Raw genomic sequence first — 18,127 nt, forward strand, 5'->3', positions numbered from 1 at the left:
GATACAGCATTTTCGAATCTGTATTGCACTTGTAAAACAAAAAAGTAAAACTGAACTCATATGACTCACTCTATTGTGTTACATACATTTCTATCTGGCATGACGACAGGGATCCCCGCCGAGCACTTGGAAATTGGCGAGGTCTTGATGGAATCTAGTGCAGACTGCCTTTATTTACACCTTACTTGTACGGTGATTTTTCTGGATTTATGTCTACCTGACATTTATCTCTTCCTGATACATCCAAGAATTGTTCGAGCAAACTTGCTCTGAGGTTTGCCGCTTCGAGGAATCCAAACTCCAAAGCAACTACCGCAGCGCAACAACCCATGAGTGTTCCAAAGGAAAGTCCTCGCCCGCGGAAATCAAGATGCAGATCCAAAAAGGCAATACTAAAAACCAAACAAATTCTTGTCCTCGTCATATCCCCACTTTTTCAGAACCGGCAAGACCGCTTTCTGGATCATGGTAGGCGGACCACACAGAAGCGCAGCGCTCTTCTCCCCCGGCTCAAAGGCGTACTTGTGGAGAATCTCCTCGTTCACATGTCCCTTCTCTCCCTTCCAGTCGTCCCCTGGGTGAGAAAGCACGTACGTAATCTGGAACTGGTCCGGATGTTCTTTTGCGTACTTGTCGAGTTCCCCGCGCATCAAAATATCATCCTCGGACTTGTTGGCATCAATGGCCCTGATCTTGGGTCCATTCCCCTGTTCTGTCCTCAGAATTCGTGCAATGAGCTGATACCCCGGTGTGATACCCGATCCTCCCAGAATCAAAGTGATTTGATCGAAATGATACGTCTTTTCATCGACGCGGAATTCACCATTCCCACGGTATCGGATCTCGCCTGTGGGCCCTTTTACTTCGACCTCCTCACCTTCCGCTAGACAGTCGAGGACATTACTCATTGTGCCTCCTGGTTCTGCAGAACTAGGAAAGTACGTTTTGACTACAAGGTCGAATGTGCCGTCTTCGTCGGACTCCAGGATGGGCCGGGTAGGGGTATATGGACGAACGACAAGCCGGTCCTTGAAGTGGAAGCCGATCTGAAGATGCTGGCCTGTTTCCAGACCGAGCTTTTTGTCTTTGGATGGGAGCTCAAAGGTGTAGCACTTTGTGTCCTCCGATAATGGTCGTTTGCGGAGGAATTTGACTGCGGTCCATCTGCGACGTCAAGGTGAGCTTTTGATTATCAATGCTTCAAAGGATAAAAAACGTACTTGTGACGCTTGAGAACGACCTCATTTTCCTCTTTGGCTGATTTCGCTTTCTCCTTGGCTTTTTGCTCGGCTTCCTGCTTGATAAACTCTCGCGTTTTCTGGGTGACGGATCCCAGGAGGCACTCTGTCCACTACGTTAGCACGTTATGATGGACGACGGAGAAGGATCTTGTACCCTCTAGTTTCTGAACAGCATAATCATCGTGGATACTTTCGAATTCCTCCGATGTGTCGATATGAACTCGGCCTGCGTGTGACATAATGGGCGCTTTTCCTCCGGGATGCCAGCTCAGGACACTGGTGGCATCGTATACTTTGCCGTTGATGATGATCCAGCAGTCATCATCCGTTGTGTGTTTTTCAATCTCCTCACGGGTAAACTGTTTTTCGGGAACGGCTGCTGATCGTCGGATATCTTCCTTCTGGATATCGATTGAGGGTTTCATCCACCCATTCTCGCCCGTGCCAGCTTCAACGGGGTGACGGAAGAGCAGATACGGCTTGTTGTTCGTCGGGTCCACCGCAGTTTCTGATTTGACTACGTAGTGGCAGTTGTTCATCATGCTGCTTGTGTTCAGCAAGGCTCTGCCTCAAATTTACTTTCATGGCTCGACACTTACCCTTCGAGATTCCACGTCGGATTTTCCGGCTGGGTGTTCTTGTTCACGTCCCAGCAACGGACGGTGATCTGCTCAGCGCGAAGTAGCTGCGTTATGTCGATGTCCACATGCCAGTGCAACCAAGTCCAGAATTTCTTGCCATGTCGCAGTGGTGCCTCGGGAAACTGTTTCATATCAACAGGCGTCAGAAGGCATGCACTATCCATCGCAACCATGGCTACCGACATACCTTGCGAACGCAATACAGCCAGTTGGCCCCACCATCGAGACTGACTTCAACTCTCTGTACCTCGTTCCCACCTCCATTATACGCATAGCCCATGATTCGATACTTTCTGCCCTTTCTTATTTCCGCGTGATCTATCCTCTCTCCCTGCGCTGGCCTCGCGATGACCGAGTTCAGCATCTGTTCGTTGCATGCCGTGCTCGGGAGACGATACACGGTCTGGCCTATTTCGTCAAACCGGTCGGTCACAAAGGAGGGGACGACCCGGTTATCGAATATATGGTAATAGGTATCGTTCTCACGGTCGGTCACCCAGATCTTCTCCAGCCACTTCACACAACGTCCCCCCACGTACCCGGGAATCACCAAGCGCAGCGGGTAGCCATGGTCCGGAGGTAGGGGCGAGTCATTCATCTCATAGGCAAGGATCACATCATTGCAAGGATCCATGCAGTAGTCCAGAGGGATGGAAGTCTCGTACTTTCCTTCGCTGAGGATCTCGGCACCTCCAAAGTTGACCCAAAGAGGCACATCCTTGTAATCGTCCATCAGCTGTAAGATATCCGCCTTGAGCAGGACATCCCGCACGAGCACGCCTTTCCAGTAGGCGCAACCTACGGCGGCCGGGCCCCAGTTGAACCCTTTGCTGCGCTTGATCAGATTGAGCTCCTTTCTTCGGTTCCCATCGCACGCCATCACGGCGGGAATGTTGATGCTCTCGAACTTATCCTTCAAATCGTCCATTAACAAGGTCAACGACTTGCCGGCTGAGATCTCCAGCTTGTGGTTCTCCCAGAGGAGGTGAGGCACTGGGCCGTGACTGCGCACATAGTGTAGGTAATTGGGCGTAATGAGACCTGCGTCAACGAGCTCGACCAGCTGTGGCTCTCCATTCAGCGGATGCTTTCCAGTTAATCGAATCAGGTGGTCCGTCCGAGGAACCCAGTTGTCCGGGGTGAATTGATCGGCTTCGTCGATCTCTCCTGGCACAAAGGAACTCCCCGCAGGCGAACAGCCCTTTCCGTCGTTCGATTTCAACGACCGCATATACTCTGCCTCCTGCTTCAGATACGCCAGGAGTGCCTGTTGCTCCGGGGTATACTTTGGTCGCGAGTCTTCCTTGTCGCCCTGATCTTGTCCTTCCTGACCTGACTCGGCAGGCTTCGTCTTCGAACCGTCAGTCCCACCCTCCTGCTGTTGCTGCTGCTCCCCTCCTTTCTCTTGCTGCTCTTTCTTCTCCTTCTCCTTCTCCTGCTCTTCCTTCTCCTTCTTCTTCTCATTAATCAACCACGGCTGCTCCTCCTTGATGAACTCCTCCGTCGTATGCAGCACATACCGCCAATGCTTCGGATGCACATCCGGCCTCCTCAAATGAAAGTCCTACGAAGATAAGCCTCCCTCCGTTCCCAGGTATTGACATTGGAAACAGGATATGGATATGCTCACCTCCTGCTGTTGCAAAAAGTCCCGCACGGTAAGCAGCTCCCCCCTCTTGGCCTTGGCCCGCAGCTCCTCAGCCCGCCTCTCGGCCTCCTTCTCGAGCTCATACCGCCAGTCGTCGCCCTCGTGCGTCAGCCCGGGGAAGCGATCATCACGGTTGCGCACGCCGACGCGGTGACTGTGCGATTGCGTCCAGTCTGGCTCATTGAGAATTTCGAGATCGGTTGCGCCGGTGGGTTTGGGCATGATTGCTTGATTACTCCGTCATCAATTACTTATATTTCTTGGAAAGCTGGGAATAGAGGTTGTCTGTCTACCAGTTACGGTGTATTTAATGATCTTGGCTCCCGCGGAGATGTGTTGTTTGGGTAATTCCCAATGAGAGGCGGATGACATCACGCTGGGCAATAGAGTTCTGAAGTCGGATACTACGGTTCCAATGGACTGGTGGATGGGATTCCATGACACTACGAAATCATTTTAGTGTTCCTGTAATGCGGGATAACCTGGAGGGATGGCGTTTAAGACCTGGTCCATGCATTGCCTCCATGCATTGCTACCTCCGCGGCGGGATGAACTAAAGCTGCGGGAATCAAGGCACAGAAGCAGATGGTCTACACAAGAGGAAGCTAATTCCGCTGATGTCATTGGGAAATGCTTGATCAATTACATTCATCCCACAGCCCTAGTAAACACCGAAGACACACCCCCGAGACTCGCGACCCCAGTCAGAACCAACCACAGAAATTCCAGGCTGGCTGTACAGGTGCTCCTGAACCGATCTTCCGGGATGCGGGCCCAAGCCGACCCCGTCGTCTGTCCCTGGGCGCTTTCAAAGGACTGACCCTGTAGATCCACCGCGACACGAGCCAAAAACAGTGTCCCGCTGACAGTAACAGCGAGACACATCCCCACGGTCCGAAAAAGCGAGCACATCAGCAGCGCAGACGTAGGGTTAACGCTTCTCTCATCCTGCTCGCCATAATCCCGTGGCACGGGCGCCGGCCGAAGACACTTTTTGAATCCGGAGAGAAGACATCCGTGCCCTGCGCCTGTAGCAACGAGGATGAGGATCCATCCTGCGGTTGGGGTGGTCGAGTCCAGCGTTACGAGACATCCCGTGCAGAGGATGAGAAGCATCCATCCGACACGGACCAGCCAGAAACAGTGCCGGCGGTTGTCTAGGACGGCGAGCTTTTCTGTCAGGGTTAGGGTGAGGAGGGCGAGGGCTAATATCGAGGCGAGGCTGGCGGCGGTTAATGGGAGGGGAAGCGATCGGACGAAGATGAAGTATATGGTTAGGTTTTGTAAATGGTAGAAGAGCTATTACAATCAGCGACCACTCGGTTGGCAGACGAGGGATACTAACCGTGAATCCGTGCAGGAAGTTGCCTGTGTACATCATCAGGACGGGAAGAGTGCGGAAATCATTCTTGTGGAAGAACGGTCGAATAGCCCAGTTCGTCTCGTATACGGCTAGGATGAGGATCGAGGATGTTCCAATAGCAAGAGGGGTCAGAACCCGCCAGTCGCTCCAGGGGTAGCTTGTTCCTCCCCAGCTGATCCCTATAAGCAGCGAGCACAGCCCCAGGATAGTCAGCACGCCGCCCAGCCAGTCCATCTTTAACAGCGTCCGCGATGAGATCCCTCTATGGCCTCGCAGGTCAATCGCAAAGGGGATGACGAGCATGCCGAGCGCACAGAAGAAGAAGCTCGAGTAGAACGCCCCACGCCAGGCGACGTACTCGTAGAACAAGGTGCCCATGACCAGGCCGAGGATGGATCCGGCCAGGCGGACCCGGGAGACATAGTTTGAGAAGCGTACGAGGTGCTTATCGGGTATATTCTCCGCCAGACAGAGCAGCGAAACGGACACCACGCCCCCTCCGCCGAGTCCTTGTATTAATCGACCCGCGACCAGCTCGGATAATTGCAGGGAGCCACAGCACACTCCTGTCCCGACTGTTGAGAGGACAGACGCCGCGACGAGAAGTGGCCCGTGCCCGATTACCTCGGCCAGGATCGAAAAAAAGATCTGTCCTGTTGCGCTAGCGAGAAGATAGCATGAGTTGAGCCATAGGGTGCTGCTGAGGGGTTCTCCAAACGTGAGCGATAAGCCCTGGCCAGTCGTTAAGTGGGGAGTCAGCTTGGTGTCTTGGAGCGCTTACCGGTATGAATGGGATGACCATTGTCCCATCAAAGGCAACCAACATGGTCAAGATCGAGACACAGATCAGAACGAGCCATTCCTTGACTCGTGGCCTCCATGCTCTGCTCCCTGGGGTTGCCACCGTCACGGACAGCTCGACCGTGTCAGTATAGGAGAACGTATCGTCATCGTAGCTGTGGAATGCTGTGCCGGATTTGAAGTGGTCTCTGGTGGTGTCCGCAGTGTAGTTTGTCTCAATGGATTCTACACCCATTTGGTGTGGTTGCGCAAGTCAAGACATAGATGGCGCCAGTGTCAAGTAGACAAGTGTGCTGGAGAATGATGAGAAAACTGCTGGAGGGAAATATGGTAGCCCAAGGCAGATTTATCAACGACACAATCGAAAAAGATCCGGTTCCCTCATGGTGGCTTTACTGCAAAAGCATGATTAATTCTCCGCAAGGGATGCACTGATGATAGAGCCTCAACATGGACAGTCGCGCGCACAGATGCGCACAGATGCTCACATGGTGGGTTCAGGATTATTTATGCCAGGAATAGAGAAGGCAGGAGTCGGAAACTGATGTTCAGGTTGAGCCCTTGATTGAAGCTCCAGTGGAGTTGTCGTCCGCATACTCTCCTGCATTCCTGATGCGTTATGCCGCTGAGTTGCGACCACGCAGGATTTGTCGAAATTGCGCACGGATCGTGCAAGGAGTTCCGAGATGACCTAATGATCTTGTTTAGCTCCAGTCCGGAATGTAGGAGGCTCAATGTTCATCGTTTCGAAGCATCCGAGCAACTGCCAAGTTCAGACGGTATCATTAGTCACGATGTTCTGTTGCTCAAGGCATGGACGAACGAGCTTGTCGAACGCAGACCCTATGATGAAACTGGCTTTCCATTCTCACTTGCACCTTTTCAGAAAGTTAGCAAAGCAGACGAAAAAGATAGCTAGCACAACGGAGAATGGGATGGGTTCCTTCTGTTACCCGATCCAAGACAAGACATTATATCCAGAAATTGAGATACATAACATTCGTTGTTCTATGCGCAAGTATTTACAGTCAAGGACGAACAAGTCGAGACTTGATAAGCTCAAACATGTATGAACAGATGTTCATCTCTTCACTCGAACTTCTCGCGAGAGGGTGGTCTCGAGAGGCGCGATTGATCGAGAGACGACTTCGTGCTATGTGCTGTGCTGACAGCATGGAAGGAAAAGTCAAGCTCCCCTACGAGAGCCTTCACATTTCTATTAAACCTCTTTAGCATATTATCAAACATCGGCGATATCTGACTCACCTCATCAATCTCTCCACATCTCCAACAATGCATCTAGTCGAAATCTGCAGTACAGAAAACGTGGCAAACCCCGGCTCTGCAATGTGCTTGATGCTGAGAATGTCTTTGTCGAGCGCTTCTAATCTCCTTGTGAAACTGTACGGTCGAGGAGTCTTCAGATAGGGCGGCAGAGGCTGTCGGTTCGTAATACTCGCTGAGAGAAGGCACAGAACCGAGGTCACCTCGTGAGTCGTAACGCGTGCACTGGACACAAGTCTTTTGAAATCATGAAGCCAGTCGGAATTCGATGTGTGGGGATCATCGCTTATCTGCAAAAGAGTGTCCGCGGCATAGCCTAGCAAACTCAGATAATTGACGATACTATCGAGTGTTAGTGGTGAGACACTGGCAATGAAAGTGGGAGGGGCCTATACTTCTCAATCGATGATATGATAGTCTGGTACCGCTTCTTGGGAAACCGGCCTCCGACGGGCACTTCCCATTTCAGAAACTGCGAAGATGTCCGCAAGCCATTCAACATCAACATCTGCTTAGAAAACACTTTGCCTCGCGCTTTCTGCAGCCTTCGCCCCGATGACGTTTTCAAAGCCAGATCACCTTCGTCGCCCCGCAAGCGCGCAGACACGGTCTCGTGGATAATGGAATAATAATTCGCCAGCAGGTAAAGCGAAGCTCCAAGGCTCTGCCGAAGAACTCCGTGCTCGGAGATCGGAAATGGGAAAAATGTCCAGAAAAATGCCACCGCAATACCTGCGGCCACGATGGCAAGACGATATGGAGCAAGAAGATAAATGGGATAATAGGCCTGGCCGTTAGAGGTCGCAGCCTGTTGCCCAACCTTGCGCACCTGAAGCTCATAACCGATGATCATGGACGTGGTGATGATGACGATAATCCCGACGATTCGGAAGCGGAAATGCTTGATAGGGACATAGAACCCACAGGCGACAAACAGCCAGAGGAAGACAATCACCCCCGGCGTCTTTTGGCCTGGAATATACCAGGCTAAAAGGCTGAGAACCATCGCTATCACGGTGCCAATCAGACGGAGCACAAAGCCGAAAATGCTCTGTCCCGCAGTCGGCGACATGCTGATGTTAACCATGATCATGGCCCAGACCAGACGTTGATGGATGAAGAAGGTCTGAGTCTGATGAAGTAGGCCAACGATATAGACAGTCATAGTAGCGCAAGCCACTCGAAACCCGTATGCCGACTCTGATGAACGCAAGAGCCAAGGTATTACCCTGATTTTGTCGCCGATCTTCTCAATGGTGGTTTCAGGGGGCAAATGCTCTGGATCCTTCCTGTGTCTGTACGCTTCACCAAGCTGAAGAATATGATTATGCGTGTGGATATCGCCCAAGTGATCGTCTTCATGAGTATCCTCCGCCTGAAGTATACTACGTAACCACTTCACTAAGCGTTTAGCACCAGGAATGATCAGGCGTGATCTTGACAGCTTTCCGCTTTGGACTTTCTCATCGGCGAAATGAATAAAATCCAGTACTGTATGGCCTGTCGAGTAGAGTAATTGTTCCATCTAATCCAAGGAGTTAGCAGGGAAATGCGAGCAAGTTGCTTTCGCACCTACATAGAGAAAAAGATAGAGTTGTCGACGGCTCCTATCGCGACCGACCCCGGATTTGTCGAGTAGGAATTCGTCCAGATCGGGTAAGTCAGAAGAAGGACGCTCAAAGAAATCCTGGGGTAACTTGATGCCCTTCTCCTCACTCCAGGTCCTCAGAGCGAGTCGTTTTGCCACTTTAAAGTCGCTGAGCTTTCGCTCATAATAAGCTGCGAACCCTGCTTCTCCTGGAGACGGAGGCTTCTCTGCGGACGCTTCCAGATCTGCCGCCCCGTCCGTCGGGGCGTCTTTCTTTCCGAGCGAAGTTTTCGGTGGTTTTGTCAGCTGCAACGATAAAGAAATGTGATCTAGCCCGCTATCAATAGTCTCTATAATGGAGGCAAAGGGATCATGCACAGCCTTCATAATTTCGTTCCATTCGTGTACAACACGACTGCGGATGGCGGTACCTATGTCCGTTCCCAGCGGGTCAATAGGCTCATTCCATTTGTTGTAATCTGACAGACGCTGGAAAATGTCCACAACGAAACTGAGACCGACGACTGGAATCATCACCTGGCGTAAATATCTGAAGATGGCTTGGAGGTCGTCAGGGCCGAGCTTCCCAATGGCGAACTCACGCTTGGCGAAGGTTAGGTCGGCATGCAGTTTGCCATGAAGATCCGTAATCTTCTGGATCGCAGTTCGAATAGCTTCTGCTTCTGGACTATAAACCTTGCCCTTCTTGGAGTACTTCTCGACTGTCTCGTCATATGTCTCGGCCCGGCCAAACATGTCGTCGCGTTCCAGACTCTCAAAGTACTTTGTATGAGCCTTGAGACCTGCGCGAAGACTTCCGATATAACTCGCCATCTGTTTGAATACAGCATGTCTTGAGGTCACAGGATAGATGAACAGGGAAACACCCGTACAGATTCCCAACCCGATCAAACATGCTTCGAGCAAGGTCCTCACAAAAGCAATACCGGCGGCCATGGTGGGGAGCCGAGGGGCATATGACGCGGTGATATTGGCAATTATGGCATAGATGATGACCGGAAATTGGAACTGTTGATAGTGGGCACGAAACGAGTGCACCAGGTATATCTGGAAAAACAGCAGCACACCACTCACAGCGGAGGCGGATGAATTGTACATGTTGGCTGTCGGATCCGAACTCGATATAGACGCCGCATCCGCAGCAGTCTGTGTGTTCTGTCGTGCTTTCACGCTGCAGAACATCATAAGCAGAGCAAAGGCTGTTGCGACGCAGACCGCCAGCACGTCCAAAATCATCATCTGGATGAATTTGGCCCGTGGCATGATGGCAAATCCGAGAACAGAGATGATTGCTATGAGATAACCGATAGTGGAAAACCGTGCCGCAACAGAATCGGCTTGAAACCTGCTCGTTGTGAGCGGTGTAATGTGAGGAACTGAGAACATTTCTTACATGGCTATGGCAATAGCAGGTGGTAGAGCACCCCTAACACCTTGTGAGCTTCAACGCGTAGAGTCAATTGCAATTACTCACTTCATCATCATGATCACCGTTTGTCGATCCAGGTCCAACCTGGACCATCCATTCTTGATCATGCGGAAAAGGTTCCATTTCTCCTGCTGTTTCTTCGTGTCTGGCTCATCGTTCTGTGAGCACTGTGACGAACTTGTCGACTGGCGCGAACTGACTCGCGACGCCATGGTAGGATCAACCGAGTTCAGTCGCACCCCGCGTTTCCCGATCAGTGGACCGTCGGGAGTTGAGAACTCTCGATCTCACTCTCTCAGTAGACTGGGGCCGATCATCGGCATGCTCAAGTGATCAACGGATACGTCCTCCGACGTTGGTCAATAAAGCAGGGACAAGCCGAGGTCAATTCGTGAATAACAATTACGCGACTCTTGCAAAGATCCCTCTTAAAAGTGACAAGACTTGGATTAAGGTTTTTGGTTGGAACTCAGAGCGGGAGATGCCATCGACAGTCTGGGCGGAATTAGATGGCCTTTGATAGTGGGCCGTGTAGCTTCACAAATGCCTCGGATCTGCGGTCCTGCAGAGAATTGCTTGGCCTCGTCAGCACCTTCTTTCTTTTCGATATACCTCTCAGACGGTGAGCAACTCAAAACTCTTTGTCACATCGATGACGATGATGGAAAGACATGACCTTTGATAATTAGATAGATGTTGGTCAGTGGTTGATGGTAGGATCCGGGTAATGATGCAAGGAACAAATACTGCTCTGTGGGTCGGCACTCGTGGCTTAGTAGTTCTCTCCTTGGAAAGTTGGAGACAGATGATGTTATCATGTTGTATCTCTCTGTTTGCTGTTTTTATTTTGATCATATTCTTCTGTAATGATGAATTGGGTTTTGCAGCGCAGACTTCTTTCCAGCCTTATCGAGGAGAATTCTCCGATCGGAGAATGCAAGCAATACGCAAGGGAACTCATGAGAGACAACTGGCAACCACGAGATCTGTCAGTCAAGATGATCTTGAGGCTTTTATCGGAATGTGAATGTGAATATCGATTATTTATTGAGACCACTGTGATGCTCACTTCCTCCTGATACATAACTACCTTATCTATCTAGATAATTACAAAGATGATTGCTCTAATCCTACAGAAAATGCCGCCAATCAATTGGCGTCTCTTTCATTAACCCCTTAATTTTGATCTCCGGAGACAGCAAGTCGGCTACCACACCTCCACGCCATGATGGTCTTCCGATCTGAATAAACTCATGAAACAATCAGTCAACGTCGTCGTCATGTTTACCGACGTGGAGAAACCTCCCCCGCAATTGTGTCAGGATGCTTCGCATCTCCCCTTTGCGGGGGTCCCAAAGCGGAAGCCCGTCCCTGTCGCAGAGGCTTCTCCCGAGCCAGCAGCCATTGCGACGGAAGAACCTAGTGTACAACCCCCCAGCAAAGCTGCTTGGTGGGACTGGCGACAATTCTCGAAAAAGAAGCGTCTGATCGTCATCGCAATTGCAGTCGCGGTCGTCTGTCTCCTTGCTCTGGTCATCGGCCTTGCTGTGGGATTGACCAGGGGAAAAGGGTGAGTACTTTTAGCGAGTGTCGCATATCACTCGCATCCATCTCTCCAAAGATATCGACTGATCGCGGCTAGCCACTCAAATCTTCCTCTTCCCACCTCCCATGGTGGTCCCTATTCAGGAGATTTGACCTACTACAACCCCGGCCTCGGCTCATGCGGCTTCACCAGCACAGACTCGGACATGATCTGCGCCGTCTCGCATGTTCTCTTTGATGCTGCTTCGACCGGGTCGAATCCGAATGCGAATCCGCTGTGCGGGCTCAAATTGAGGATTCGTCGGGGTGACGCGAGCGTTGATGTCAAGATTGTTGATCGATGTATGTTTTCTGTCATTTTCATCTCTTGGCTGTGCTATACTATGTGCGCCGATGAAGACTCTAATAGCTGACATGAATCCAGGTGTGGGATGTAAAGTGAAAGATTTGGACGTTTCTCCCGCTGTCTTTGAGAAACTTGCTGATATGGATCTTGGTCGCGTCACCGCTGAATGGTCGTGGCTGGAAAACTCCCCTGTGGCTTCAATGCAGTCATGACAGATGAGCATTTCGGCTTGCTTTACCCTCTTTCTTTGTTGCTCTACTTTCGATATACCCATTACGACTGCTGTACATGACTGTCTTTTTATTCACATAATTGATCTATTGCTTCTACTCAGTAGTCTGGCCAGTCAGGATCAATCTGTTCACGCCATGCGCGTAACCCTCCTTGTATATCACCGACGTATCTCTGTCCACCCAGATCGAGCCCCAGCTCTTTCAACCTCCGAACTGCGATCTGCGAGTCGTTCCCAAGACGACACACAACATATATGGGGTCCGTCGAAGCAGGAGAAGCTACGTCTGGCGGTAGCCAGGACGGTAGCGAAGGTTGAGCATTGGCGTCTGCGTTCGTAGAAGTTGATGCTGATGACAAAATGGTTGAGATGGGGATGTTAATGCTGTTTTCCAAGTTACAAATATCGAATTGCACCTTCTCTCTCACATCAATGATCGTGGGCTCCTTGCTTATGCTGTCTCCGTCTTGCGACACTTCCTTGGGATGTTTCTTTCTGAATTCAAGGGGCGAAATACGTTCCTCCGGCGAAAGAGACGATTCCAGGCCTGCAACACCACAAAAGAAGACATAATCAGTAGACCCTGATTTGAGCGTCTCTAGTGTCACACTGGCATCGGCAGAGCACACTGCACAATTCGCACGCCGAGTGCGGAGCCTAATGGTTCGAAACGGAGGCGTCGAGTATGCGGAGAATATAAGCAGAGATGGAGGTGATGCGCTCGAATTCACCGTTGGAGAAGTAATGACCTTGATTGCCTCCAGTGCTTGAAGAACCCCCATTGTGCCTACAACTGGGCCGAGAATTCCACCGTCAGCACAGCTGACAACGCTGTTCGCCGGTGGCGGTTTCGGAAACACGCATCGATAGCATGGTCCACCACTCTTGTCTCCCACCGGCCGAGGAGGGTAGTTTAACACCATGAGCTGTCCTTCCGTCCGCAATGCGGAAGCAGAGACCAAAGGCTTCCCGAGCAGCACGGCTGTATCCGAGATCAAATACCGCGTTGCGGGATTATCCGTGCAATCAAGGATGAGATCGTAATCTTTGAAAATATCCGGAGCTTCTTGCGGCGTGAGGTGTGCCCTATACGGAACGTATGTAGGATGGGGATTCAACCTGAGACGCGGGAAGCAACCAGTCAGTGTCTGAACACATTCGAAGGGGGTCGTCATTGAACTGACTCTCGCAGATATTCGATCGCGCTATCTACTTTGAACTTTCCAACATTCTTGCTCCTATGCAAAACTTGCCGGTGCAGGTTCGAGTTTTCGACAGTGTCTCCGTCGACCAGGCCCAGGGTGCCTACACCCGCTCCAGCAAGGTACAGCGCTGCAGGACACCCCAGTCCACCTGCTCCAACAATGAGGACTCGTGCAGAACGAAGCTTCAGTTGACCTATACAAGTATCATAAATATTAGCAACGCCACATCACCAAGCCGACGCTGAGGATTGGTGTTTTCCTGGAGGAGCTCAATGCGCATACCTTGCAACCCAAGTTGCGGTACAATCATTTGTCTTCCATACCGCTTGTATTCCTCGCCCAGCAGTGGCCACTTCCTCGTCCCATTTTCACTCCTTTCGTCAGCAGCGATTGTTGTCGCGGTATCTTGAGCCTTGACGTCGGCAGCTGCTTGCTCAGCTATTTTGAGCTCGCGTTTCAGACCCTCAAGCTGGGCCTCGGTGGCGGCAATTTGAGCGCGTAAGGACGCGCATGTCTGCTCTAGATTCCCCATTAAAAAGCCAATAATAAATGTATAGGAATGACACTCTGAACTCCGACGCTTTCCCGACCGTCGTTGAGTCTTGACTTGGCGCATCAAATTAAAACCCCCGCAAGAGGAGTTAATCTTATCGTGCCGACCAAGAATTGCGCTATTCCTTTCTGAGTAATCTCCAACATCGAAAGCGCACGTGCCTTGCAGCATATACTTTGTTCATGGATTTCTGTGCATTGTTCTTTGCATTGTCCTTGAGGATTGTTAGATCGGATCTTCTTCTTTTGCAATAACTCTCTCTATATATGATATGGATATACTCTGTTTTTACCGAAAAGTCATTATAATATGCTGCTCAGGTCGCTTCTCGGTTCAATGTATCTTTGGAGCTTCTTCCTCACGAGCGTCCGCTGTTCGAAGGCATAGGCCATGCCTATCAAGCTCTCCTCGCTCCACCTGGGTCCAAGAAAGCTGATTCCAAAAGGGATGCCAGGTGCCTTTTCAACCAAGTTACCACGTGGATTGTACTCAATGGGTGTGCCCTCGGGGAACGACCCAAGAGGGACTGTGATTGCTGGTGACCCGATGATACCTGGGATTTCGGAAGCGAGAGCTGTTGGAAGAATGACGGCATCAAGCTTGTGGCGGGACAAAGCTCCTGTCAACCCTCCCTCTTCCCCGTAGTACAAGTTCTGCAAGTGCAATGGCCAGAACTCGGGAGACGTGTTATTGAGACCGCTAGCAAGCGCGCGATCCCAGATCCCTGTATCACGAGATGGATAGTCCTCTAGTGGCGACTGCTGAGTGAAGCGCCGAATATCTTCCAGACTGTGAAGATTGTTCGGGTTGGTCTTCAATTTGGAGAGATATGATGCGATATTGCTTATGAAATCAGCAGCAACAACATCCTGTGGGATTGAGCTGTTGAGATAGGCGTCGTAGCCTGTGAAGTTCGCGTCGTCAACAATTGTTGCGCCTGCTTTGGAAATCACGGAGACGGCGGCCTTAAATGCACACACTATCGGCTCATTTGACGCGTCCAACGTGTTGATAACGTTACGGGGTATACCGATTCGTTTCCCTTTCAACCCGGACAACTTGCAAGCTGCGACGTAATTCGGGAGGCGGTTGCCAAAGGGAGATGCCAGGGTATAGTTGTCATTTTGATCTGGACCTGCAATCGCTTGCAGAATTATTGCCGCATCTTTGACAGTCCTGGCCATCGGCCCGATTGTATCCTGGCGCTCGCTTATGGGGATGACCATGTATCGTGATGTGAGACCGACGGTGGGCTTGATGCCGACAATATTGTTATTCTCACTCGGACATAGAATGCTTCCACTTGTCTGATCAATCCTGGAATTTAGCAGACAATTCCATGGGAGCTCCCTAGATGAAAGTCATTTACCTCGGTACCTAGGGCTGCAAAGGCAAGGCCCAAATCGGCTGCCACGCCACTGCCGCTTGAACTACCGCTGGGATCCTGGTTTGGATAGTAAGCTGCATATGTTTGGCCGCCCTGGGCGTTCCAGCCGGAGGATTCAATCAGTGACCTGAAGTTCGCCCACTCTGACATGCTGGTCTTGCCGAGGATGACGACGCCTGCTTGTCTGAGCTTCTTTGCAACAGTTGAATCCGCAGCCACCTTGGCGCCAACAAGCGCGTAAGAGCCAGCTGTAATCTTAGTCAGTTATTGAATCGGGATATCACCGCACACAAGCTTACCAGCTGTTTCCATCTTGTCCTCGGTGCCGATGTTGCCTTTGACAAGGATGGGAAGGCCATGCAAAGGCCTGCCGGCTGTCAGTGAATGGTTTTCTTACGAACGTCCTAACTGCTGTTATGCCTCACCCTCGTATGAGTCCGTGTTTTCTCTCCAAGTCAAGCTGTCGAGCGATGTCCCATGCGTCGGGATTGATTTCGAGGACCATGTGCAGTGTCGAGTTGACCTCGTTTATCCGGGTCACATATGCCTAATCCCTTTGTTATCAATGCTGATATATGGCAGGGGGAATGCACCAACATTGACCAGGTCGACACTGGAGAAGCAGCCGTTGGTGAGCCCCTCCTGGAGCTCGGCCGTAGTTGCTTCAATCAGGGACGGGAATTCACATTGACAACCTTTTGTACCATTCGGCGAACTTCTAGAACTCGATACAGTGGTCGCAATGTACAGAAAGGGCACCAGAAACCATTTGCCCCATTGTAACATGGTTGTTGAAAAATAGGCTAGCACAACCCCGAACGCCGCAATAATTAATACTGCTGCGCCCAGGTACACGCTTCCTTTCCGCTTACTTATATATTCTGTGGAGATCATCTTGCAGATTATGCCGAGTTATGCAGATATCAAGGGGCTATGTATCGCTCGTCCTACTGCAAGGGATGTAGTTAAGTGCGTCTGTTGTCGCTGAGTCAGACAGCAAACAATCTACACAAGGGCAAAACGTTGATTGGCCAGATCTTGAAGATGCACATATCAATGTACTTCAGGTTTCTGATCGGGCCCTTTCTTTCGGTTCTTTTAATCTCTTTACATCCCATGACATAGGAACTACCGTTCATTGCTGCCTAAATGCTCACGTGCCCTTTTGCGGTCAACATACTCACAGTGAGTCATGGGCTTTACCGGCCGAGGTCCAGTCCATGACGGATCATCATCCGTATAACCCTGGTCGGCATTGTAAACTGGTATCTTGCCTGGTTGCACCTCTGGACAGATGTCTCTCATTGAAGCTGACGAGCACAACTCAACTGTCAGCCACCAAAGCGTGTCGATCTCAACTCGCATAAACCCAAATTCATTGCTGCATCCCCAAATGCTCACGACAGTTCCCTTTACATATTGACCGGTGAGTAATGGGCGTTACCGGCCTAGGTCCAGTCCATGAGGGATCATCATCCGCATAACCCAGGTCGGCATTGTAAACTGGTATCTTGCCTGGTTGCACCTCCGGACAGATGTCTCTCATTGAACTTGATGAGCACAACTCGACCGTTAGCCACCAAAGCCTGTCAATCTCAACTCGCATAAACCCAAAATAACCCTCAAAGCCTGGTACAAACATAGGATCAACCATAGTAATAAATCCCTTCCTTGGCCCACCCCCGCACTGGCTCTCTGCTGGCTCCTCGAAAGTATTCACAATCGAATCTAAGCTATGCTGATCAATGACCAGACACACTGTGTACCGAGGCACAACCTCCCATATCCCACCACCCCGAGATGTAACAAGGTTCTTAAAATCCTCGCGAATCTGCTCAATTGATGCACCATCCCAGCGTTCTTTATCCTCAAGGATAACATTTTTGTATCCCTCATGGACAAGCCTCTCAGGAAAGCCATGGTCCTCAGCCCCTGCATATCGGTCACCATCAACATGGTCAATTTCCCAGTGGATATAGCGGTCAATTTTCTCCAGACAGGCAGACCAGACCTGATCAGACTCTGGGGTGTAGACCGTGCGGTAGATGAAGAAGCCCCAGGGCCAGCCTTCATCGTCAGCCAATCTAAGTAGCCGCACAGCAGAGCGATCGAGATTTTTGCGCCAGGGCTGCTGACGCCAGCGCTTGTAACGCTCTGTGTGGCTATCAGTGAATTCTGGGTGCGACCACCGTGCTGGCCAAGAGGAGTGGTAAAAGAAATGGTTTTCAGAAGTATTTTCATTTCTGGAGTCTGTTGATTGGGCCATGCTGCGGCACTAGGCTTTGAATATAATAAAATAGCAGGTTGTAATAGAGAGGAAAAACGGCACTTAAGAGTAGGGGGAGAGTTTTTGTAACTGGTGGTAATAAGGGGAATAAAGGGGTCATCCTGTATGCTCACCTCGCTCAGCCCCACCACGCACCCGGTTCACCCAAGTCGCGCGATCTCAGGCAGCACTGCTCACTACTAAAACAAGAACAGCAATGGACCTGGCTTCCGTAGTTTTCTGCTCAGTAGGAAGGTGGCATATGACCACGCTCTTCATGATAAGGCCTTCATGCAACGTTCTGTCTCGGCCGAACACTGCGTTTGCGAAATTGCTCAGAATCATGAGTTAGACCTTGTCTTTCTTGGTCTGGTCTGCAGCTTTGCCTACTCTCGTTTACGACGAAATTGAAAGCCGCCGGCTCGTGGCTCCGAGACCAACGCCGTCTGCATGAAGTCGGTTCGGGACAGCACATGCGCTTGAACAACAAACTTGCAGTGGTCACCTCACCAATGTAGACCCATGTGAGAGGTCCTCTGGGCGAATAGCCGATGACGACCATGGCGATGGAAGCCTG

At 50.8% G+C, this 18,127-nt stretch overlaps 7 protein-coding genes across 7 annotated transcripts; 1 reads left to right on the top strand and 6 right to left on the bottom strand.

The window, feature by feature from the left end:
• Positions 1-392: 392 nt before the first annotated feature.
• Asppvi_004855 (putative nitrate reductase) lies at positions 393-3,752 on the bottom strand (the record flags this gene model as incomplete). Its single annotated transcript, XM_043300795.1, has 6 exons — positions 393-1,164; positions 1,221-1,344; positions 1,396-1,784; positions 1,841-2,004; positions 2,070-3,446; positions 3,513-3,752. 6 exons carry the CDS (start codon positions 3,750-3,752, stop codon positions 393-395), a joined length of 3,066 nt encoding a protein of 1,021 aa, XP_043156730.1.
• A 426-nt stretch (positions 3,753-4,178) lies between these two features.
• Asppvi_004856 (uncharacterized protein) lies at positions 4,179-5,929 on the bottom strand (the record flags this gene model as incomplete). The annotated part of the gene is made up of 3 exons (XM_043300796.1): positions 4,179-4,829; positions 4,876-5,625; positions 5,675-5,929. The coding sequence occupies 3 exons, from the start codon at positions 5,927-5,929 to the stop codon at positions 4,179-4,181; spliced, it is 1,656 nt and encodes a 551-aa protein (XP_043156731.1).
• Positions 5,930-6,783: 854 nt separating this feature from the next.
• Asppvi_004857 (uncharacterized protein) lies at positions 6,784-10,228 on the bottom strand (the record flags this gene model as incomplete). Its single annotated transcript, XM_043300797.1, has 6 exons — positions 6,784-6,910; positions 6,961-7,320; positions 7,374-8,503; positions 8,555-9,932; positions 9,981-10,013; positions 10,062-10,228. 6 exons carry the CDS (start codon positions 10,226-10,228, stop codon positions 6,784-6,786), a joined length of 3,195 nt encoding a protein of 1,064 aa, XP_043156732.1.
• Positions 10,229-11,296: 1,068 nt separating this feature from the next.
• Asppvi_004858 (RlpA-like double-psi beta-barrel domain-containing protein) lies at positions 11,297-12,119 on the top strand (the record flags this gene model as incomplete). The annotated part of the gene is made up of 3 exons (XM_043300798.1): positions 11,297-11,586; positions 11,659-11,903; positions 11,986-12,119. 3 exons carry the CDS (start codon positions 11,297-11,299, stop codon positions 12,117-12,119), a joined length of 669 nt encoding a protein of 222 aa, XP_043156733.1.
• A 118-nt stretch (positions 12,120-12,237) lies between these two features.
• Asppvi_004859 (HesA/MoeB/ThiF family protein) lies at positions 12,238-13,876 on the bottom strand (the record flags this gene model as incomplete). The annotated part of the gene is made up of 3 exons (XM_043300799.1): positions 12,238-13,225; positions 13,324-13,537; positions 13,627-13,876. 3 exons carry the CDS (start codon positions 13,874-13,876, stop codon positions 12,238-12,240), a joined length of 1,452 nt encoding a protein of 483 aa, XP_043156734.1.
• Positions 13,877-14,199: 323 nt separating this feature from the next.
• Asppvi_004860 (putative amidase) lies at positions 14,200-16,070 on the bottom strand (the record flags this gene model as incomplete). Its single annotated transcript, XM_043300800.1, has 5 exons — positions 14,200-15,204; positions 15,267-15,532; positions 15,584-15,651; positions 15,710-15,831; positions 15,882-16,070. 5 exons carry the CDS (start codon positions 16,068-16,070, stop codon positions 14,200-14,202), a joined length of 1,650 nt encoding a protein of 549 aa, XP_043156735.1.
• Positions 16,071-16,659: 589 nt separating this feature from the next.
• Asppvi_004861 (uncharacterized protein) lies at positions 16,660-17,550 on the bottom strand (the record flags this gene model as incomplete). Its single annotated transcript, XM_043300801.1, has 1 exon — positions 16,660-17,550. The coding sequence occupies one exon, from the start codon at positions 17,548-17,550 to the stop codon at positions 16,660-16,662; it is 891 nt and encodes a 296-aa protein (XP_043156736.1).
• Between the last annotated feature and the right edge of the window lie 577 nt (positions 17,551-18,127).

Source organism: Aspergillus pseudoviridinutans (assembly GCF_018340605.1).
Source record: "Aspergillus pseudoviridinutans IFM 55266 DNA, scaffold_3, whole genome shotgun sequence".
NCBI lineage: Eukaryota > Fungi > Ascomycota > Eurotiomycetes > Eurotiales > Aspergillaceae > Aspergillus > Aspergillus pseudoviridinutans.